General features: G+C 42.8%; 1 protein-coding gene across 1 annotated transcript in view; it reads left to right on the top strand.

The window, feature by feature from the left end:
• Nucleotides 1-18,798, top strand: part of SORCS3 (sortilin related VPS10 domain containing receptor 3) — a 210,652-nt gene extending 191,854 nt beyond the window's left edge. The window contains exons 20-27 of the mRNA XM_009643479.1: nt 405-538; nt 4,567-4,690; nt 7,424-7,536; nt 9,415-9,546; nt 11,497-11,596; nt 13,709-13,814; nt 17,958-18,118; nt 18,734-18,798. Of these exons, the coding sequence (XP_009641774.1) occupies nt 405-538; nt 4,567-4,690; nt 7,424-7,536; nt 9,415-9,546; nt 11,497-11,596; nt 13,709-13,814; nt 17,958-18,118; nt 18,734-18,798 (935 nt within the window). The remainder of the gene's footprint in view (nt 1-404; nt 539-4,566; nt 4,691-7,423; nt 7,537-9,414; nt 9,547-11,496; nt 11,597-13,708; nt 13,815-17,957; nt 18,119-18,733) is intronic.
• The last annotated feature ends 5,677 nt before the right edge of the window (nt 18,799-24,475 follow it).

Here is a 24,475-nt window from a genome sequence, read left to right as displayed (position 1 = left end):
ATTATTTTCTCACAAATGCCTTCTTTCTCTCTTGTGTCCTATCCCTCAAGTTTCCAATAGCAGCTTGCCCTATCCAGTGCCAAGCCAGTTCATTGTTCTCCCTCAAATTGTGTTTAAAAAATTCTTCTAAACACGGTGCTGCACCTGTCTGAAATTAGCACTTTGGAAAATGTGCATTTCTGGCTCCCCTAGAATTAAGAGTGAGAAAAAAATGTGTGATTTTATGTTTGTTAATCTTACATCTTTTGCTTATGAGCTGCTGAAATTGTCTTGTGTTGCTATCATAGAGTCTCACTGCTGACATGAGACATTTGATTTATTTAAAGGAAAGATCCTGGCTGTTCACAACTGCGCAGGGAGGATTTAACTCAAAGCCTCTAATAATGAACCGTCTCTTCCCACAGGCCCAGTGGAGCATGTCCATCTGAGTGTCCCCTTCGTCGCCATCAGAAATAAGGATGTCAACATCAGCGCAGTGGTTTGGCCCAGCCAGGCAGGCACGCTCACCTACTTCTGGTGGTTTGGTAACAGCACCAAGGTACAGCCACCCTTTGGTTCATTCTTACTTGCTAAGCTTGTTGCACCAGACAGGGAACTCTCTCAGCCCAAATAAAAGCACTTGCCTTTGCTTGTTTGGTGTTTTAGGTTTTTTCCTTATCTAAAAAGGGTTGTAATTATCTGAACGTCAGCCTTTGTGAGTTTATTTCCCCCTGTCTCGTGTTGTTTTTAGGAGTCATTACTTTTTTACATCTGGTTGTTATCAGCCCTACTGAGCTTTGAAGGCCACTGCTATTACCAGTGTTCACTTGCAACTTAACTGAATTATATACCACTATATATGGGATAATACTGGCTTTCAACACAGTTTTAAAAACTGCTGGTGTTCAAATAACCATGGGGGTTCCCTTTATGTACCAGTATGCAGTATATAATGCTGGATTCCAACACAATACTTTAAAGCTGTTGGTGTTCAAATAACCAGTTGTATCTGGAATTTCACGCTAGACTCTCAATGGATTGTTTGTGTCCATCCATGACTGTTGTTCACAGTCTTGAGTATATTAGAGACAGAGGTGAGACTTCTTTGTAGTGAATTTTCAAATGATGGGCAAAAATTTGTTAAAAAGATATTTTAAATCAATAATTGAAGTAAGTGAAACTACAAGTTGCGTTCATGTTTTCAAATGGAGGGATCAGGATTGCTTATCAGCTACAGTTTTTATTGCAGGCTTTGGGAGTGAGACAGCTGACACTCAGGCACTGTCCTCCACTAATACAGTTGTGAAAAGTACAGCCGGTAATTTTGCAATGTGGTATCCGCTGTTATTTACAGAAGCAGTTTAAGTAACGTCATTGTGTATATTATTGAGTTGCAACTGAAGTGGGCACTGAGGTGAGATCACAGAGAAAAAAACATGGATTTTACATGAAATACCCAACTTGAGATAAAAAGTAGCAGGCACACAAGTATCTTATTTTCTCTTTGACAAAGCTGCTTGCGTTTTAACCTCTTACCCCAGCTACTGACAAAAAAAAAAGTAAATGCTGTGTCTACTGGGATTTTACATCAAGTTAGGAAGCTTACTGTAAGAACTCACCTAGTTTTGTGGAAGCATAATTGAGGCACCGGAGGAGCTCGGGAACAAAACCCACTTACTATAACTTGGCAAGTTGCTGTGCCCTAACTGAGCTGTGGCAACCACCAACATACACACATTGAGTCCGTGACAAGTACCAGGTAATTCCACATAGTTTATACTGCACTGAAAGAGGAGGATGCAAAATCACATTACAGTTCAGATATTTTTGGCTCAGTGCTCACACATGGACAGCCACTAAAGTACATCTGAGACAGTTTAGGTACTGGTAACTTGATCATCTGCTTAAGCCCCCCAGCGTACCCAGGTGTCAGAGTTTTCCTGCCATTGCTTTTGTCCTTAATATAGAAGTTGGTTGTGAATAGGGCCTTAAAAAGTGTTTTTTTTAAATATAATGTAATCTAGTTTTCTAGAGCAAAGCAGTGGCGTTCGCTGAAGGTCTCCATGCAGCTCTCATGGTGCTTGCGCCTGGGTTGTAAATATGATGTTATCTGTTTTATCTTCTAGCTTAAATTTCAGACTCATAGGCGAGAGAGTATGAGCAGATATGGATGTGTTTGGGGTGGATGCTTTGGACATAGCTGTACATGGAGTAGCTGATCCTGATCATACTTTGGATTGATTGTACATGTTGCTGAAATATGTTGAGATGTGGGTTAGTAAAGATGGTACCACTTAGCTGCGGCCAAAGCAAAGACCCAGAGCACCTTTCATCCTTTGCAAAGCATTATCTCCAGTTACCTCATGAAATGTCCTTCAGCTTCAACTCTGACAGAAGTATGGCAAAGAATATAGATGTAACAGCAGCAGCCACCTTTTTTTTCAGGACAACAGAGTCTGCATCACATCAAAATTCCTTCTGGGATATTTAATGTACATGTCAGATCCTTCTCTGTGCCCACTCGTGGGCAAACTGTGGTGCTCTTAGTACAGGTGGAAGATGGGGACACTGATTTGCGTGTGAATTACAGGGTGAGGTGTGTAATATTGTGCACGGTGACTGGTATTGCTAGGTGACATATTCTGGTTCCGTGCTGAAGGATTGCAGCTTCTCCTGTTCAACCCGTAGGCATCCCAGGCAGAACCAGCTGTGTCTTGTGTCACTGTGCAGTCCCGCTAAGGCACTCTCTGCACTGCTGCACAGGCGAATGTTGTCTTAGATTCAAATGACCTGGCTGAGGCTCTTCTGCTGCCCTCCCCACCCTGCTGGAACCATATTACCAAATTTCTACTTTGCTAATTTTTGCAGTATACCCAAAGGTCAATTTGCTTGGATTAACGCAGGTCCAGTTTAATAAATGTGTCCAGCTGTCTAATAGGTTTGAGCAAATGAACCTTAAACTGCTTGATTTAATTTAGAATTAGTTTCCAGGTCTTGGTGCTTGAATTAAAATTAAAGAGTTGGCTGAATGTTGAAACTCCATGATGGAGGTGAAATCATCCATGATAATGGAATGTCCAGCATACACACATACAAAAGGGAAAAACTGTAATTTTAAAGGCCAGATTGGTTCCTCTTATCTGCCTTTGCACAGAACCACAACCTGTAACCTCCAGGAAGATTGCTAATATCATGCAGTTTGATAGAGGCCCATTCTGCTTGTCCAGGATGTGTGCATGTCTAACTCTATGTTAGCTAGGCTTCCAGGGCTAGCACAAGCCAGCACCCATACTGACTTAGTCTGTGAGTCTCCTGTGATCAAAGAGTTGGGTTTTTTTTTCTCTGCTGCTTTTTCCGCTCATGGCTGAGGCGGTAAAAAGAACATGGCATTCTGCAGGGAGGGAAGTGTGTTTCCCAGCCTGGTGTATGCCAGTGGTAATTTTGATTTGGCTATAAAAATGGCATATATGACCACTGTTGTGAAATGCAGGCAGATTGGGATGGGATGAAGCATGAGAGCTGGAAGGTGAATGTTTAGGGATTTTCCTTTGGAAACAGGCAGTGTGGTGAAGGGACAATAGCAATGGTACAATGGTTTTATCTGTGCTCGCCAAGTGATTTTGCAATGGAGTCTAGTATCACTGTTTCCATTTTAATGGTTTAATCTAAACCAAGAGATTTGTCTATAGACCAGCTGTCAGATCAATGGCACTGTGAGGGCTAGACCTTTGATTTTCAATATGCAAATCTCTTTTCCCAAACACAGTGCAGTTTTCTCATCTAGATGTGTATCAGTGTGAGAGTTTCCTGTGCAAAGAGGAGAGCTGTGGTGCTGTCAAGGGCATTTTTGTTTGAGAAGGTGCAGATAAAGCCCACCTTCTCTGCCAGGGCTCTGAGCTGGCTAAATGCAGGTCAGCTTTACTCCCAAAACCACTGAGCCGCATTCAGACAGCAGTGTTGGCAGGTATCATGCCGTGCTTTCAGCCTTCATAGCATGGTTTGCCAGCTTACGGTTGGAGTGAGCTTACAGGCTCAAAGCATGGACAGATTCAGGACAAGCCCTCGCTCTGTCCTGAGCAGAGTTGCTCTGAGATAGATGGATTTGTGCTCATGCAAGCAAGGGCTGGTCCTTAATCTGAACACTATGGATTGTTCGAAGAAGCACCTGCATCTTTGGTTTACATTCAAATGCTGTTTTAAGCTGGATCCTGTGTTTTGCACAGCTGATGCAGCAACTGTGCTGAGTGTGCACGCCTGTGTGTGAACAACGCTGCATTCTGCAGTGCTAATTCTGCAATTGCTGACTGTGCTCTGCTGAGGTATTCATAGCGTAATGGGTGGCAGTTCAGTGGAAGAATTTTCAGGAAGCATTTACTGAAGTGAGAAAAACCTTTGCCAATGGGTCAGTTCTCCCTGGGTGGTGTTTGGGCCACATTTAGGCTTTAGCAGGTCATGCATGCTCAGAGCACCACTCCTGTATCAGGGAGGAAGGATATTGTGGCCTGGTGGATTAGTCAGGTGGGTGTTGTGATCCTGAGTTAATCTCATCCTGATTTTGAAATTGCCATCTGTGTTTACCTCTTGCAGCCCCTCATCACCTTGGAGAGCAGCATCTCACATGTCTTCACTGCGGAGGGGATGAACACTGTCACCGTGCAGGTTTCTGCGGGCAACACCCTCATCCAAGACTCCAAGGAGATCGCAGTGCATGGTACCCTCAGTCTTTTGCATCTGATCTCGGGGTATATAGAGGTGAAGTGCAGACAGTCACTGCTAAACCAAAATGAACTCTCTGAACTCCCCAGTGCCTGAAGGAACCTTTGAAGACAAACTGCAAACAAAGTAGCTCAGATGGGTCATGATCACAAAATACAGAAGTGAATTGGATGGGGCAGCTAGCCAAATTTGTAAGCTCAGCACTGTAGTAAAGTGGCTGGCGTCTCCTATCAGTCTGTCTGTACACCCTGACTAGGAACTTCCAAAATAAAAACCACTTAGAGTCTGTATCCAGACTGCCTTCCCTCTGCTTCCTAGCCGTGGAAAGAAGTACTCATAGTGCATCAGTAAGGTGGCCTGAATACAGCTGGTGGTTCTCTTTATACAGTGACTGTATAAACGGCAGGGGTCTGGAGGGGTCTGTAAAACAGGGGGCAGAAATGACTCTGTTGTTGGTCTCATCTTCCATGCCATAGCTGGACGTCTGAGTGTGTCCACTGGACTTCCCTGTGGGTAATATTTGGTATGTTCTTGGGGGTAATTTTTGGTATGTTCTTGCCATATCTGCATGTCACGGGTTCCAAAAAGCACCCTTGGGCAGACCACAGAGCTTACCCAGTTTGGGGCTTGATAAAGGCTGAGTGGAAGGGCTCTCGCAGCAGTTTTGGCCAGGACTTCGAGGTTTCTCCAGAGAATAATTTCTACCCTGGGCTAGTCTTCTTTTTCCTTATCCAGTTATTGGCATCCAGCATTTGAGGGCAAGCTTTTTCTTTGGATAGCAAGTGTTATTGAGAGACGTGGGCTTCAAATAACTCCAGTTGCACTGTGTGGCTGAACTATGTGTGTCTTGTTTCAGTAATTAAATATAAATAAATGTGCTGCTGGTGACTGGAAAGCCATATGCTCAGATTTAACAACCAGCTAAATAGATATTTATTGATTGCCTGGCTGTGAAATGCAATGGGTTTTAATAATTTGTTAATGTGATTTAGTAATACCCAAACTTGCTATTAGCAAATGTAAGTAACCCTCTACTTGATCATTTTGAGGATTGCAAAATGCAGTCTTTGCTTCTGGGAACTTGCATCTTTTCACTAGTTTCTGGAATGAACCTGAATCAAGCATATCTGAGAGGGGTCCCCACAGGTGATCTCGATCTTTGGTCCTGGTAGGTCTCACAGAGTGCTCCTCACTCTCTGTTTTTAAACACCTTGTGAGAATTTTTGCCATTCTATTTAAAAGGTCCAAAGCTTTGTTTAGGCTTTATCACAAAGAAAAACTGATCCAGTTGGAATGTCCAAATAGTCCTATGCAGGACCATGCTGCAGACTGACCTGGTCTAAGGAAGGAGTCCTTCCAGATCCCCCATCAGGTGATCCATTCAAGTTTGAGTACATAAATGAGTGACACCATTGGTAAACACTCACTCTGCTGAATTTGTGTCCTAATCTGTGTCCTGTGTTAAGTTATTATGGCTCTAGGCAAGAAGGCTTGGCTTTCTGGTGTTAGCAGTGGAGAAGATTTACTCAGGGCTTTCTCAAATTGTGATTAACAGACCAGAATTGACTCAAAAAAATAAATTGGACATGGTGTTGAGGGTTCAAAAGTCAAAGGCTTTCTATATCTGGGTCTGTGTTAAGCCTTCAGAACTTGAGAGAGTTTCCCTGCTCGCTTTGATGCTCGTTTTATTTAAAAATATACTGCACCATCTAAAAAGAAAAAACAGATCTTGCAAAAGATGCAGCATAAATGCTGTGCTGGCACATCCCTGCTATTCTGTGGATTTCCTCATTTATTCTCTTGCTGGTTTATCTTGATCTAAAACTGGTACCTTCTTACAAATGATTAATGGTACTTATTTGAAGTGTCTGGAGATCAGGTGCTTCAAGGTGAGTCACAGCACATCTCCAAAACCAGAAAGGAGAATCTTCTACCCTGAGAATTTATATCTGAGTTTGATTCCCATCCTGGATCTGTGCCTCCCACTGGCCCAAATCCATTGTGCGCAGTTGTCATAAGGATTCCAGGCTTGGTCTCTGGTGACACCAGAAGGGAGAGGTGGAACTGGAGAAAAATTTAAATTGTTCTGTATTTGAAGTCTAGGAAGTTTTTCTTCCTCCCTGCAATCAGTCAATTAGGAAGTAATTTCAAAGTGTTTCATGAATAGCCATTGCTTGATTAGCCAGTCATTAGCACCACTGGGTTCTGATTTGTTGGGGTATTAACCACTCATGGCTTCCCTCCAGGAGAGCAAACAGATAATACCTGCTTTTGAAAACATTACTTACAGTAAGTGTTTGTTCTGCAGAGCACAATGCACGCAATTGCACAGACCTTCGAAATTGCAGCCAGATGCCACCTTATTTACTGGTCACCTTCCTTGTAAGCAGAATCTGATGGGGTTGAGTGGCAAAATTACAAAGCCCAGAGGCATCATGAAGGGGAGGCATCCTCGCACCTCTCTCGTTCTTGCTTCCATTTCTTCTGGGAAAAGCCACAAGTTGGCATTAGGGCAAAATGTCCTTCATGAGAACCTTTGTAAGAATTCTTTCCTTGCAAGCTTTCTGTCCTGCTTAGTGTTAGGCAGCCCTTTTTCTTCCTTCAGCCTTTCCTCTCTCCCTTGCTTTAAGATAATGTAATTATGGTCTTCCTGTTTTCTTCTGCACCCTCGGCTGTACCCTGACACTGCCCATTTAATCTTCTCATAAATACTGGTTTTCTATTCCAGAGTATTTCCAATCTCAGCTCCTGTCATTTTCTCCCAACTTGGACTACCATAACCCTGACATCCCTGAATGGAGACAAGACATTGGCAAAGTTATCAAGAGAGCTCTAGCACAGGTGAGCATCTGTTTCCTCATCTGTACTGACATTGGCGAGGCTGTTAAAACATGCACTTTTTCCACATGCTAGCTTAAAAGAATGGGAAAGAACAGCAGTAATGAAGCTATCATTTTAAATCAATAAAAAGCTTCTTAATATGCTGAATCTTTTTATAGAGGTAAACTATATTGGGAATTTTATGGAAATATTATAATTACTTTTATTAATGTTTCTGTGATGCTTTTTAGCTTTTAATATCCCTGAGGACCTTTACAAATTCTAGATTGTAATAGTATCATTATTATTCTTATTTTGCTAAATTGATATTACAGTATCTACTGTTTCCTACTCCAAATATTTGGATAGTGTTACTGTGTGCTGTTAAACAGCTGATCCACCCCATCCCAGAAGACAGACACTGTTGGATGTGTGAGGAAGATATTTTTACTTCTTCCTGATACTCAATCTTCTAACGTAACTAAGTGTAGCAACTGGTGGACGTTATAAAGCTCTACTCCCTTTCCAACTGGGGTCAAAAAATGAGGATTGAGAGGCAAAATAAACTTACCTTTAAAAAACAGGACAAAGAGAGACTTCTGTGTATGGAAGATACCAAATCTTCCTTTGGGATTAATTAGAATATGTAAACTAGCGCTCATATTCTTGCAGGAAAGGGGGCAGAATAATTTATGATATCAAATAGCCAGGGACTTCAGTTTTCTGTGAAATCAGGAGAAAGATTTAGGCAAGCATTTGTGGTTTTTACATTTTGCCAAAAACATATCTTGCTTTTTTTGCTTCAGCTACAGCTGTTCTTAGAAATGGAAACTGATTATTTTTACAGGGAAAGTGCATTCGCCTTTCTCATCTGCAGCCCACTCAAAATTTGCGGTTTCCTTGATTGTTTTCCCATCCTGAGAAAACACTAAGTTCATTTGTTTAAACTGTTGTTCCCCTTCACTGTATTCAGAGTCAAGCTTGCAGAAAAAATAAATTCATTAGATTGTAACTATGAACAGTTACAGACAACAGTAGAAATCATGCAGAAGTGCTTGCTTGTATATGCTTTTGTGACTATTTGGTTGCAGGCTGTGGTCTTTGCTTATAGGACGGATCACCAGGAATGGGCTTGACCCATGGATAACATTTCTGTTCAGGAATGAGGCCAAGGAGCTTGCAGTGGGGTAGGCCCAGGGAGCTAATGGGATTAGCCTCATATAGCAGAGAGTTTCTGAGGGAGGAGAGGCTTCCTGCCCTGCTGAGGACGCACAGCTTGGATTTGGGGTGGGAGGGCAGTAGCCTCAGTGGGCAGGTCATGCTGAAGGCAGTTGTGAGAGTCAGGTGTGGAACTGACTCTTGGTTCAGCAAACTGAGCAGTTCCTAGCACAGCCCTCCTGATCAGTCTCAGTAGTAAAATATCTCCCATGGGAGACTTTAAGTTATTTGTGCATGGCAAATGTGGATCCCCATAACCTGATACTAGAAGGTGGTGTTGCAGGCAATTTTCTTCATATGTCCCTGTTAGTTGCGCATTTACCAGTGGTCACTCTGAGCCAGACTCTCTGGATTTGACTTTGGGTCATTCTTTTGTAGCAAGAAGGACTATATGGAAAATTCAGATCTGGAAACATGGTAGGTTTGGACTTTGGGTTGAGATCTTTGGGTCCAGGGGTGTTGTCAAGCCTACATTTGCTGCTAGAAATGAAGTAGAGTGAATCATTGGCAGAGCTTCTATTTCTGACCCACCAAATGGGCAGAACATCTTATTAGGACCACAACACCTACTGTGGAACTGGCAAATAACAATTTGATGGGAGCACAGTTTCCCGTACTGAATGGAAACATCAGTAACAGAAGAGCAGCCAGAGACCTACCTCCTTTTTACTTTTCTTTCAGGTCACTGGTATCCCTGATGAACAGATCTTGGTAGCTGTATTTCCTGGGCTGCCTACTTCTGCTGAACTCTTCATACTGCCCCATAAAAACACAACAGAGAGGAGGAAAAGCAGTGAGGCTGATCTGGAGCAAGTAAGGAAAGAAGGATTCATGGAACATTCATTCCTATCGTACCATTTGCAGACGAGCCCCTTAACTTGCGCAACACTGGAAATGACTTACAATAAGCGTGATGGAACTGGATGCATCTGGGACTGTAGCAGTATAGTTTATGGTATTAAAGAAAATGATTTTCAGAGGAAAAACAGGCTTTTCTAATACCTGACTGAGCTATGTCACAGTCTACCAGCAGTGGTTCTTCCTAGATCAGTGGTGTGTCCTTATTACAGTAGTTATGGCCAAAGGAACCTTGAATATGTACTCCCTCTACTCCCTGGGGGAATGCTAATAGACAGAGGCCAAAGCAGCAAGATAATATACTGAGGTTTACTAAAAATAAATCAGGCTCTTCAGCTCGTATATCACTGGAACAAGACCTCTTTTTTCTGCAGCAGCAAATGGCGTGTGCAAACTATATTTGGAAGTTACAATATCCATCCATTTAGATAAATAGGTAATTACAGTGATGAATAGCAACAGTGATATGCAGGCAAGGGAAGAGCTAGGAACAACAGCACTAGTCTGCTGAAGCTTTCATGCTAGAATTACCAAGTGATTAAATCAGCTCTGTAAAGGCAAAGGAATGAAGTACTGCTAGAAAGGCTGCTTAGCTCTAGCGAATGTTCTTGTATGCGGCATTTTTACTGTGAGCAAGCTATGTATGAGCCCATCTTCAAGTAACTCATGGAGGAGTAACTCTTCTGTGATCAAACATTAAATAATCCAGAGGACTGCTGAATTCTGTGGAAGCCCTTGTCACCCACTGAGGAAAGTCGGTCCCCTCTCATTTGTCCTAGGAAGCTAGCAAAACTGGCCTCTTAAATTTATGGCGGTGAGCGTGCAGAAGAGATGCGTTGTGGTGGGAAGGTTGGAAGGCTTTTTGGAGGGATTTTCTTGGAGTCATTTCCATCCTGTTCAGTAGGATCTACCCATATTAGAATTCCCTTTGAACAAGGTGTTGTGTCAGTATTTCATATATCACTATTATGCAGACATCTCAGGTTAGGTTTTTGACTAGCTGACTGTGAAGCCTGAGATTCTAGTGCTCTAGTTTTATTTGATATTTGATATATAATATTTATTTGATATTTTTAAACTCAGTTGTACTTTGACACCTGTTTGTTGGCTTCTGCTTGAGGAGCTCTGCCCTGCAGAGTAGGCCATCAAAACTACTCAGTAGCTGTGCCCTGGCCATGAGAACTGCTCTAGCGAGACCAGACATTAACAAACTCAGGTTGCAGTGTGGCGTGCCAAGTACGTGCTCTGAGGCAACCATATAACACATCATAGCTGGGCTGCTAAGCCATGAGTAAACTCTAGTCCAAGGCCTTTCTTCTAAATGAAGGAGAAATATGGCAAGTTTGCCATTAATCTTCAAAACTGGATTGTCTCATCCCCAACAGCCTATTTAAACAGGAGCTACGTGACTAGGATTGCCCTGAATCAATGTGAGTAAAGAAGTGTTACTAGGCTGGACTATCTAACTCACTTCCATCATCCACCAGTGAAAGGCCAATGTGCCAGTGGTTTCCAGGAGCATTAGATCAAACCCACAGTACATTGTGGAGGGTGAAAAGATCCTTAGTTCTTTTCCCTTCTCCCCTACCCCCCAAAAAAAGAAAAAAAAGAAGAAAAAAAAAAGGAAAAAAAAAAAAAAAAAGAAAGCTAACTTTCTTGGTTTGCTTCCCAGGAGAGGTATAGTAATATACTCTGTGAGTCTCAAAAGTTCTGTAGGGAGACTTGCATGCAATAATGTGCAGTTCCATATTTGTCTCCACTTCCTCAGTCTCTCACTTCCCTCCTCTTCCTGAAGCCTGTAAGGGATGTTAGTCACCGTTCATAGGCTACGTGCATTCCTGAATGTTCTCCAGAGCTTGCTGTCTTCTATATTGTAACTACCTGTATCTCTTCTTATTCCTTCAGGTGGTAGAGATACTTTTTAATGCTCTCAACCAGAACCTGGTCCAGTTTGAACTGAAACCTGGAGTTGAAGTCATTGTGTATGTTACTCAGTTAACATTAGGTGAGTGTGGAGTCAAATGCATAGCTGTGGTTCTCTTGAGGCTTCAGAGAACTCCAGGAGAACGAGTCCACATCAGAACACTCACAGTTTGGTATGGGCCACTGGCATGCGTAGGACTGATTGTATTGAGACGTTGTCTGGGGTAGAAGTGGGAAGTGTTAAAAACAGAATCCATCTTCATGCACCAGTTTGTACAAGTATTAAAAGTACCTTTTAAGAGTTCCCTATGGGTTAATTAACTAGTGCATTGATGTTTTTCAAGTGGTTTAGGAAATCAGGTGAATGGTGTTCTATTAAGCCCTCGTTGGGCACCTGTGGAATTCAGCAGTAATGTTACTAACTTGCATGGATATTGGATCAAATGCTTATTGCAAAGGGCTTGTTAATGTTATGGCTAGCCAAGAAGCTTTATAGGGGCAAAGTACTCATGAAAAGAAGATCTAGGCCTCTTACAGGGAATATGTGCCTGAATATTGACTTCTACAAATTAGAATTTATTTAAATTTCAGTGCTACCTATCTCCATTTTCTCAGAGTAATGAATAGTCGCTTTAAGCTTCATCACCCTCTTTGCTTTAAACTACCCTGGTGTGAAGCTCTCGGCTACTGCTGAGAATTTTGGCCAGCCTAGTATGAAGCTTTCAGCTATTGCTGAGACAGTGATGACTACAGAGGACATGATGGATTTATTTTTGCCCTTGCTTTTTATCACTGCCCTTGCAATTATCTTAGATGTGGGATCTTGTGCATGTGACATTGCTGATAGCCTCTCTGAAAGATTGGGATTCATGTCCCAGCATCATACACTTCAGCTTCTTTTTACATGAGACTTTTAAAGAGCCAAGAACTGGGCTAAACCAAGGCTCGTGACCTATGCTACAAGTAATGCCTTTTTGCCTTCACCCTCTGACTCTGTTGTTTGGGGATGAGAGTCAGGCGTTAATAGGAGTAGGCTGGAATGAGCTAATTTGCAAAACTGGGAATGAGATCCAAATATCTGCAGTCTCCAGGTTCAGAATCTGGGTTTGTTCTAGTAAGACACTGCAAAGTATGGATTTAGCTTACAGTGCTCAACTATTCTTGCACACACCCCCAGTGGGGGTGCTGCATTTGTTTCATGACACTTCCCGTAATATTTTGACTCAGGTGAAATGGCAATCAGTTATTTTCCATGAAAGAGTCCATAGAAGTAGTAGACAGAATACTGGCAAGATCAGACTCTTTGGTTTGAAAATTTGGCGATCAAACCAAAGTGACTCTATTTGTATAGACGTTGTTCCCATCTTCTGGGTGACAGAAAAAGAATAGAGGACAGTAAAAAGCCAAGCCCAAATATTTATGCAGACTGAGAAACACTCAGCTGCTACTTATAATCATTTGCACGTGATTAGAGACTTCTCATCAGACTCTTGATTCTCAGCACAGTGCTCAGGCCACTGAGATGGTCTGCTCCAATGAGCTGTGGGAATAGCTGCATACACAAGGTATAGTAATACACTGTATTTAGCCCACTGAAAATGTCAAGGATAGATGGATCAAATCCCCAAAATGTTATAATGTAGTGCGTGCTTGGGTCCAGGATTATTGCTTTGGGCTCCTCCACATTGTGAAAACTGACTCAATTAAAAAGTCTGTAAGGTCTAATACAAGGATGAACCTTGAGGCTTCTCACAAGACAGGATCCCTGTCACATGTCCTTGGAAGATGGGAGTCATGTTGTTCATGGATGCTCTGCCGTAGCTTCTCCAAAGGGGAAAAGACATGCATTAAGCCGCACCTCATAAATTTCATTTCCACTCCAGTCCCTGGAAAAGCCTGAAAAGAAATAGCCCAGGGTGTTAACACAGGCGTGATCAGCCATTTGGCTAAGCATGGCTTGCTGTGCTTTTTCTCTAGGAGATGTTAGACTGCACTGTCTTGAAAAAGGCGCTTGGCTTTCAAAGGACAAGAGAGTCATTTTGTTTCCTACTGATTGGTCTTGCTGAAAACAGTCTGCACCATGCAGTGGTGATAAAGCAGATGTGGCAAGGACAGAGTTGAGCTCAACTTCCCAGTAGTTATTTATTCCCTAATAGTATCTTGTAAATGTAATGCTCTGCCTTTCCTCCTGCAGCACCCCTTGTTGATTCCAGCACGGGTCATAGCAGTTCGGCGATGCTGATGTTGTTGTCTGTGGTGTTTGTAGGCTTGGCTGTTTTTTTAATCTACAAATTCAAGAGGTAAGTTGAGAAACTTTGGGGGATGGGAGAAGGAGGCACTGGGTGGTTTACAGGCAATCTGGGCAGAGCAGTGCCTGGATTGCAGATGTAGAGTTGAGTTATGGTGGCCTAAAGCTTAGACCAGTATAGTTCCTTTCCCTATTTCTCATATATAGAGAGAAGACCATCTACTGTCCTTCCACCACAAACCTGATGCTCTGAAAGCTCACCAAGAGCTCAGAAATCAAGCTGTAACCTGCTTCAGCATATTTGTTTGAACCACAGACAAGAAATGGGAGCCCTGTGTGCTCACTGAGTACTGACTTACGCAATGCAGACTTAGTAAAAAACTACATGATGGATGTCTTCATACAGCCTCTATCCATCTGGCCAACTGACTTAGTGCAAGGGGATCTCATTTGTATGTTGCCAAGTGAATAGTTTAGTCTTGCAGAGGAACAGGTGTGACTGAGTCTCCCTCCCTTAACATAAAGCCAGAAAGGTTTGTGGTGAGCATCAAAAAGCCATTGGGAATCTGTGCTGAGATTTTCTTTGCCAGATGTTAATATAAACCTTTTGCTTCCAGGCAGCAGGCAGGACCTGTGGTGGCTTCTGCAAGCTATGAAACAAAATGTGGGATAAGAATGGCCTGTTTGCTGGAGGGCTGCCTTATGAGAATATATTTTAGGCAGGTGTAGCTCCTTAGGAGGAACATTGCATTCTGTACAGTATTTACTGTGTTAAATGATCTATGTGCGCAGATCCTGCCCAGTGGCAAATTACTGTATTAGAAGCATAAGCTGAGTCTGACTTAAAAAAAAATTCTGGACATGAGTAGTTCCTCCAAATTGGGAAGCTAGAGCTTTTCCTGTCCTAATTCCAGCTATATGTTTCTCTCTCCAGCTTTTCTGCAGCCCCAGATAAGGCCAGTACTGTCTAATGATGGTAGTGGGATACAAACAATATTGAGAATGGAATGATAAGACGGGCATGTATCCTAGTCTTCAGGTTTAAAGCTCCCCTCATTTCTAACCCCTTGCATTAAATGTTGTCAAAATCAGTGGGAGGCACTGCTTCTAGCGCTTGATCCTGTGCACATCAAGATCTGTTACCAAGCTGCCTCTGACTTCAGTGGCCCAGGACAATTTCCAGAGAACCCATGTGTGTGAATCTGCTCAGGTGCAGATTTCCAGGCCTTCAGCGTGCCTTTGCTTGTTGCAGTCTGAAACCCTCTCTCTGCTTCTGTGAGGTAGAATACAACTTCCCAGGTGAATGGGGAACAGGACATGGGACTTGTTTAAGGCATTGGTCTGATAATGTGCTGGGGAGGCAGCTGGTGGTTTCTCTCACTCCCAGATGCAGGATGAGGAGGGTAAAGAAGTCTCTCTGGGAGATGTGTCAAGATGTAGGTACCACGCTTTCTAAGACGTGCTTTCCTTTGTGTCTTGGTGAGACGGTTTCTTAGGTTTGGCCTAATGTCTTTGGCTCTGTGGTCAGGGATCAGCTACCAGGAAGAAGGATCTGTGTATTCTGGCTGCCAGAGACCAGTAAGGAGCTCGGTAATCCACTTCCCTTTGGCAGCCTCCAGGTCATGCTATGCTACTACAGCTCATAAAATTGACTCTTGTACTACTTAAGCATCCTCAGCCTTAAGCATGGCAGCCATCAGCCTTGTGCTATGCTCCAGAGCTGGAAAGACCCTGCCTTGTTAAACTCTGTCTGAAAATGGAATGTATTACAAATTGGGGATGAGGGGCAAGGTGGTTAAAGCATTGGTTTTGCTTAGCCCAAAGCTCATCAGCTTGCTGTCCCCTCTTACCTGCTCTGTCCCAAAGAGGACAACCCTGGCCAAACTGAGAAAGTTTAGGATTAAGTCAGATATGCAGAGTGTCCTCAGCTTGATTTTTCAGAACAGAAAGCAACTTTTCAGCTCTGTCTAAAACCTCTGGCTCAACGGATCAGAAGTGACAGCATACCACAATTCTTAATGGAAAAAGGAGGTGAAAACAAAAGCTTCCCTCTAGCTCTTAGTGATGCAGAGGTCCATTAGCAGTATGTACTTTTCTGATTAACGGCGATCCCAGCCTGAATACAGAACTGCTGCTTACAGGAAAAGGTTGTGGGGACAGCATGGTCCTGCATGAATTTTTAATTCTACAAATGTATAGAATAGGTGCTTTGCTGGTTTGCACACAGACTCCTTATTATGAGTCCATCAAGTTATAGACTCAGCAGGCATGTTAAACAGTACTGCCAGAGAGATGCTTGTTGAGGAGGCCCAGGTGGAAAAGGAAGAACGGGGGAAAAGTAGGGAAATAATCTGTAAAAAGGTTGTTTCTTTTCTTGGAGATTGAGGGTATAACAGGTCAATACTATGTGTTTATGAGTGGTGAGTAATAGTGGAGCAATGGGGTGGGCAACGTGTATGTGTCCTGGGGCAGGAGTGTAAGAGTCTGTGTGCTCAGAGATGTGCGGTGGGATGTTGTGGCCGCCCGTGTCTGTGCTGGGAGGCAGAGCAGGATTAGATATGTCTGCATGGATGCACATATGCACAGCCATCACAGTTTCTTTTTTTCGCTAACCCTCTGAAGCACCTGGAGGCTCTCTGCCCCACAACTCAAAGCTCAGAAGGCTATCACGTCTCTCCCACTGCATTGTTTGGAAGCAAAACAAAGTCTTCCAGCATCTCCAGGCATGTTCTCGTGTCCACATCTCTATGTACCTCCAGACGTATTCTGGGCACTTAAATCCTATGGGAATGCATTTGTCCTCTCTCATCCAATGTGTGCATTCCCTGTGCAGTGCTTATGTCTTTTAGTGATCTGTAAGGCATGTCTGAAGGTTAGAAAGAGAGGGTAGGAGAAAGGGAGAAGAACATGAGGTTTGTTAACTGCTGCTAAACATCCCAAATAGGTCCTGACTTGCTGCTGGTTAAGAACAGATTGACAAATCAAGCCAATAGCACAAGTTGTTTGAGGCCAGAACTTCACTGGAGTGAAATCAGCATAGAGCTATTGAATTCGTGAGAGTTGAGGCCATTTCCACTGCTTTCAATCTTTGACATATCCAACAGCAGACAGGTTAGCATAAAGAGATGGCATTTTATATAGCTTCTATTCTTTCCCTCTCCTGTGTGCTTTAAAGAACTGAAAATACTGTTTGGATTTTCCTTATTTTAGCAGTGTGGACTGCATGGCCCAGAGTCCTTTTAAGGGCATTAGAAAAAACAGTCACCTTCCAACCAGCAACTACACACAGATAATCCGAGAAACCACCCTGATGCTTAACACATTACTTTTGAGTTCTCTCATTTTAAACTCGCATTCATCCAGGGATTACTATAACTATCTGTCTAGGCCTATGTAACTATCTGTCTAACTAGCTGACTTTCAAGGATAACATTCTAGCAGTCCAAGTTAACTTCTCTTGGAAGAAGGAAGAAGAAATAATCCCTTCAGTGTCTTGGCTTCCTGAGCAGCAAGGGAAAATAAGCCCCTGCAGACCTGTATGATCCGTAGCATGGCAAACTATTTTTGCAATGAAATGCTAACAAATAGACTTTGGGTGGGTGTTACGAGGTCCAAGTCCCTTCTGTACTCTGAGGCAGGACCAATTCTTTATAACTTTTTCTGATGTGGCAATTCCTACTGAGTCAGTGTGGGCCTGTCAATAGAAACAAGCCTAGCAATTCTTTTCACAGTTGATAGTAGTGCTGAAATTGATTTTTACTTTTGGTTTCCAATGCATGGCTGATCATGTAATAAATACTAAGAGAGTTGGCAATTGCAGCTGATTGTACTTAGTTGATTGCTGCTCTCTGAGCTGGGGGCACAGCATCCACTGTGTGCACAACTTCTTATTTAAAAGGGCAGGACCAGAAAATTTATGTTTACAGCTGGAGGAGCCTTTGGGCACAGGATAGGAAGGCAGTGGCCTGAGATTTGGGGTAGCTTTAGGCTGGTGTTGGAATTAGTGGATGTTAATGGTACTTTCAGAGCTGAACATCACTGTGGTGCTTTCATTGTTCTGAGAGCTGATACTTTGCATCGCTGCCAGTGCTGCATTTGTGGGATTGGTTTCAGTTTAATTGGTCTGATTAATCAATGACATGCCAAGGATCCCTGTGTTAGAAAGTATAATGTTTCGTTTTCCTTTCCTATGCAGGAAAATCCCTTGGATTAACATCTATGCCCAAGTTCAGCATGACAAGGAGCAGGAAATGATTGGCTCTGTCAGCCAAAGTGAAAATGCCCCCAAAATCACTTTGAGTGAGTTCACAGACCCTGAGGAGCTGATGGACAAAGAGTTGGACACACGAGTGATGGGTGAGAGACAGCCCTCAGCTGGAGCTTGTTTCACAGTCTGGGTGAGGATGTTGGTTGCTGGGGAATAAGGAGAGGCAGCGATTGTGACCCCAGGTACACACAGAGCCTGAAGGACTGAGACAGGGAAAAAAAATATCTCTGCAACATGGTATCAGGGAGTTTTTCTTACAGTTTTTCAGCTTTTCTCAGTGTTACATGACCAGGGTAGGAACCTGGAAACAGCAATAGGTATATAGGAGTTAGTAATGGCAGTGGCTCTCAGCTCTGCCTGCCCATGACCCTGTCTTTCCTGTGGAGGAGTCCCAAATTCCCTCAACTCTCAAAAGAATCAGCTGAGCCAAGCTTACCCTGTTGGTCTGCTATCATTACAAGTTAATATATCCCTAATAGCTTAATGAGTTGACTGCTGGTCAAATGAGCTGTAGTAACAGGTTTTCTGCATGCTCCAGTAACAGGTTTTCTGTGTTGCAAATACAAAAAAAGGATGTGTTACTTTTAAGAACATTTTCTGTCATTACACGCGCACAAGCACATCCTAAGAAGGAGTGAGAAGCAATATAGACCAAGCTGTTGAAGCCACTGCACTGACCCTGTTCTCCATTTTCTCCTCCACAGGAAGCATCTCAACAATTGCCAACAGTGAAAGCACAAAGGAAATCCCCAACTGCACTAGTGTTTAATACTGAGAATCCACTTGGTCTACAACATTTCTGACTTTTTATTTGTAATTATTATTGTTATAATTATTATTATTATTATGAAAAAAGAAAGAGTTATATGTCATTATTATCATTTGGGAGGGGCTGGGGTGGGCTTTTTCTGTTTACCAGGGCTGCATTCATAAATATCAGGGGTTCTTCACATTTAGGGAATACTCATCAGATCAGAAAGGAAAGGCAAAGAATGAGTCAAGTGCACAGTCAGATTTGAATGCCAGCCTCCTGTTAAATATGGAATGGAAATTGAGTATTCAAATCCAACAGGTAGGTATAGTACCTTAGGCAACATGTTGTAGGTAAATTGTCCCTTTTCAAAGTAAGTCATCAATCAGCTACTTCATCCTGCCAGAGGGCTCAGGCTGGGTGGTTGGACCAGGCTCTGCAACATGCCAACAGCCCTTGCTCTTCAATGACATGCATGTCTCCGCTTTTTGCAGGATCTTGCCTCTTTTAATTGCTTTTAATTTCAGTCACCCTCTGGCACTGTTGACTGCTGAGAAAGGAAAAAAAAATCAGAGCAAACACACACATCAGTGTTCCTTGGACTGTAGATTGGCTGGAGGAGGCAGCACCGCAGGCAACAAAGGAGCATGACTGAGTTTATGAATGCAGCCCAAACCCCGTGCATGTGAATAGCGAGGATGCTGAAGGCCTACTGTAGATAATTACAATGTACATAGCTTTTTATTTCTTGGGAAATAATTTAATGTTTAGTAAAAGAAGATATGTTTAAAACAAAACCTGAACCACGTACACACATGCACGCACATGCACGTGCGTGCACACCCACACGTGCGCACGCTCCTACGTGCCAGCCAACCAGGGACCGTGGTGAGCACTTGAATCACACTTTGGTTCCAAGCGTGTTCCAGTTGTCTGTCGTATTTCAATCTGACACAGCATAGTTTCTTTCTCTGTGTGCAATGGCAAACCTTTTTTTTTTTTATATATCTAGAGTATAATTTCCTATGATGGAGCAGAAAAAGATATTAGCAGGACAGACTATGAGCCTGTCGTGAATATGTTAATGATGTTCATCATCTGTTCAACTCTGTCACTGTTGTCCACTTCTGAGAAGGATCTTGGTGACATCCATTAGGGAAAAAGAGGAAAACAAACATGAAATTATCACTATCTCGGTGAGGGCAAATACCAATGTGCTTTCAGTATCCAGTACAACTTCAACTCAACAGCGGGCCAGGTTTCAGTAGCTTTATTCCCAGTGAGAAGTCATGCTTTTAGCAGTTAAGATGGTGAAGTAAAATGCTATTCAGGATGTGTAAGAGTAGTAAATTTTTGCTGAACATGATGCAGGCGATTAGGGACTGCTCTTTGGAGAGGGCGATGCAGGGTCAGACCTGCATAACTGAGCTAGGAAATGTCTTATGAGTGCTGCAGAATGGCTGCTTCCAATTTAGGGTGGAAATGCCATCAGAGTAATTTCTGCATGGTGGGTTGGTGCTTTCTGATTAGAACAGGGACATTAATGAAGAAAAGGTAGTGAAAAAGCTCTTCAGGAATCTTCTAGTACACTGAGTTGAGGATAGGCCCTAGGATAGGCAGTTTTGGGGCAGGAGGTTGACCTAGTGGTGAGTTACTTTTATCCATTTTTCTTGAGTTGATTATGTTCAAAATGGACCTTATTCTGCTGAATATTGAGTTATGAGACCCAGCAGGAGTGGAAGGAAAATTGGAGGCATGAAGGAACATTGGGAAGATGTTCTAGTGCTTGTGTGGTAACAGGAGGCAGAAATGAGGCTAGGTGACAATGTTTGTTACCATTTTTTAGGATCTGGATACAGGACTCCACATCACCTTTAATATATCTGGACTGAAACGAGGAGATTGCTAGAATTTAGGTGTTACTTGCTACCTCTCTGCATTGCAACATGCCAGTTGGTTACAAACCAGCCTCAGCTATGTGTGTTCACTCTGTTAATGGGCTGGAATTCTTTCAAAGGTTATAATCCTGATGGGTCTGCAGGTGGAGAGAAAGGTAGTTAAACACAGTTTTGCAGAAAAACACAGGAGGTATTTCAAGATTAAAATTGTAAAACCAACATGTAGGGACATACTGTTTTGTGTGAAGTACTAATGCTAAATATGCCAATTCCTCTGCTCCTCCATTTCATTCAGGGTTGGGGGCCTTTTCTGTTGATTTAAAGCTAATTCTTTTCTGTTTCCTCCCTCACTTTTCTGCTCTAGTTCCTAATACAAACTGGAGAGTGATGGCTGTGTTATTCTATTTAACCTTGAGTTTCCATCCATCACATGTGCATAAACTGTTGCATTACTGTCTCTGTTCTACTGGAACACCAAAGTAGTTTACAGTAATGGCCCAGTCTGGTGGTAACACTGTTAGCACAAGGCCATAGCTTCCCATTTAGGTATAGATGGGAGGGGATGTGCATAAATGATGGTCCTGTGGGCCTTGAGATAAATTGTGGGCTGATCTCAGTCTTTGCTGATCATTAGGATTTGAGGGACTGTTTTTGTGAGCTGCTGCAGAGGACTGAATGCAAAATACTCATTATTTTCTGTATTAGCTTTTTATTTTGTAAACCAGGAAACAAAGTGAAAATGTTCATTTGGAGTTCTCTAGGTTTTTCACAGGATTGATCTCGTGTTGATTTAAGAAGAAAGGCAGGGGATTACAGTTTTCACAATTTCTTTTCACAATTTTCTACAATTGTTTTACAGTTTTTCCCTTTGCACTCAAAGATGGCTGTTAAATATCTCATAACAGATGGGAGGATGCAAGGAGGAAAAACTAGGAGTAAGCTGCTGAAAAAATTGAAACATTTTCACCTTTAAGAAAGAAATTTAATCTCAATGAAGGCTGAGAATTTTCCGAATGATACAGTTAATTTTTGGAGAAACATCTGTCCAGAAAGCGATTTTCAATCCAAAATTATCCTAAAAGGCACTACAAAGCAAACAAGCAAAATCCATGGAGCCAAAATTAAATGTCAGAAAAACCTGCCTGATTCTTGAACTGGCTCAGACTTCATGTTCCGTGAGACTTCGTGAGTATCACTACCTCTCAGGGTAGTTTGTCACACCGCTGCCCGGACCACAGTGTGCTCCAGGCACATTTGGAAAGAGCTCCCTAGGATGTACCTGGGGACCACATCTGCCAGATCATACCTCCTGCATTAGGGCACAGCCATGGCTGATGGCAGCTGAAAAAAGCTTGTGTTCATGACTGAAAGCTGCTCCTTTATGATACTAAAAGGGTAACTACTGCATCCCAGTGGGGTACCCAGGGCTGTATCCATCCATTGGACTTCTGTAGGTTTGGATTAGGCAGCCAGCGTTACCCCTGAGGAAAATGTAATGGAAATCCTTGAAGTTGTGGATGATTATTTACCTGAGTAAGGAGTGAAAGAGCCAGTGCCATGAGTAGAATGTAAATAGCTCCCACACTGTAGTTGTGTATAAAGAGGAAAAGAAAAAGAGAGAGCAAGAGACTGGGTCAGTGCCCTCTATCACTGCCAGCCTTTCCCCCATGATGGATTCTGCTGTATTAGCTGTAATTTAGGAATAATGCATGAGCCCTGAAGACTAGATGCAGATTTTGGCTCTGTACGGTTGTCAGTCTGATGTAAACACCCAGTAGATCCTCCACATAGTTTAAACTGTGCTTGAGAAGCCCAGAAGGATCGGAGATGAGGCTGGAGAGACTGGGGACTGCAGAGATTTTCAGTCACAGCTGCCATCAATAAGAGCATGTGGAGGAGAGTCTGCATTTTCTTCTAGACTAAGCTTTGCTTTCAGGGACGTGCAAAGATGTCCTGTTCTCACTTTCCCTTCAATCAGTTCCCACACACATTCCAGGTCTGACAAATCAAACCAGAATCCTCACATCCTTTCTGATGGTGTCGGACGGTGCATTAAACCCAAACCACCACCATGGTTTTAAAAGATTAAATGAGGCAGACAATTGCAATACCTGTATTAAACACAGTAATACAAATGCATGAATCATATATATACATATATATATATACTGTTCTTGGTTTTATTGTTCCATTTGAATATTTCTACTGTAAAAAAGGCAGTGGTTTTGAAATTGTTGAAAATAAATGTATTTTTGTACATCAGAGTTATCCCTGGCTGCTCTTTCAGTCCTTCTTCTAAAATTTCCTTGTGGCGGTGAAGTCTGCTCTGTCTTCACTGAATTTCCCTTGCCATATCTAGCCCTCCAACCCTATCTGTCGTTCAGAGTCATGCAAAGCAGGTGGAGGGTGAGCAGAGAAATGTTATAAGGCAGGATTTTTAAGATAAAAGGTAAACCCCCCTACCTCTCCTTCCTTCTTACTCCAAAAATAATTATCTCCTTGCCTTTCCATCCCACAGGCTGATTTCTCTCTGGAGCCCCAGAGGTAAATAGGAAGGGAAAACTACCTGCTTGTGCGGGCAAGGCCCTGTGAATCCCATGCTTCCATCTAACAGACCTGGAAGAAGCTATGGAGTGCCCAAGCACTACCCCGTCACCCCCCCACAAAAGAAAAAAACCCCACACCTTTTCACTTCTTGACAGAAGACACCGTTTAAAAAGGAAAAGAGAGCATGGAAATGTATCTCTGGATATGCGTTGGCCATCTCCCTCTGTGGGCATTCATATACACACACATGCACTCACACCCCTTTCTTTTAGGTCTGAAGGTCCATAAACTGCAGATTTCTGGAGTATGGGAGAGTTACCCAGGAAACCCCTCTTCATGGCTGTCTCCTCCTTACGCTCCTTTTCAGGTATCCACTACTGGTCACTGGTGGAGGCGAGACTAATGGGTCAAATCTTTTCTCTGACGTATTACTTAAGAATGCAGCTGGTATCTGTTTATTCTCCCTTTTATAATCAATGATCAGTTGTTTCTGTCTTTCCTTTCTGTCAGTAAGCTGAAAAGTTCAGGCAACCAAAGACTAGGTTGGCCATCCCTGAGTGATGTATGAGAGACCTCCAGCATCACAGAAGACCTCTCAGCTTTTGAAATCTTTTGGTGTGGCCCTCTTTATAGCAATGCCAGTGTAACACTTCTGTTCATGGACTCCTGAAATACAAGTTATGAGCAGACAAGCACAAATGATTAAATTACTGTGGCTTAACGAGCTACCACTGAGACCCAGTAACTGACTGTGTGCAGAAACCCAGCTAAGTGCAGCTGTGAAGTCAAATGCAGGCACTTAAACATCAGCTTTCATCATAGTCTGGAAACATGAGCAGGAGCTCAGTATTTGCCTGAATCCAGCTGTGATGGATGGACTTATTAGTCCCTTTATTAAAGGCAGTGTAAGCGTTGTTTGCTACATTGAGATAGTCTCAAGGTTTGCCAAATACACCTCTATCAGGAGATATGGTGCTGCCCAGGAAAAGTGCATCATAACTGCTCCTGGAGTCAGCTCATCTCTGTCTTGTTTCACTCTTCATTGTGGTGCTCAACAGCACCCTTGTGGCCCAAGGCTGCCCTGTTGGGTGTGCAACACCTGTAGTACGGCAGAGAAAAGTACTGTCAAGGCCATTTTGCCCAGGTGTTGATACTGAAAAGTTTGGCTTGGTTGGGCTTGCTGATTAACAATGCTCTTGTGTTCCTTGTGCAGGGAGAGCCTTTCATTGTTTGTAGAATGGGAGCACCTA

The sequence above is a fragment of the Egretta garzetta genome, unplaced genomic scaffold (genome assembly GCF_000687185.1).
Source record: "Egretta garzetta isolate BGI_Z169 unplaced genomic scaffold, ASM68718v1 scaffold8, whole genome shotgun sequence".
Taxonomy (NCBI): domain Eukaryota; kingdom Metazoa; phylum Chordata; class Aves; order Pelecaniformes; family Ardeidae; genus Egretta; species Egretta garzetta.
Note: the sequence above shows the minus strand (reverse complement) of the source record. Positions and strands in the feature narration are given on the sequence as shown.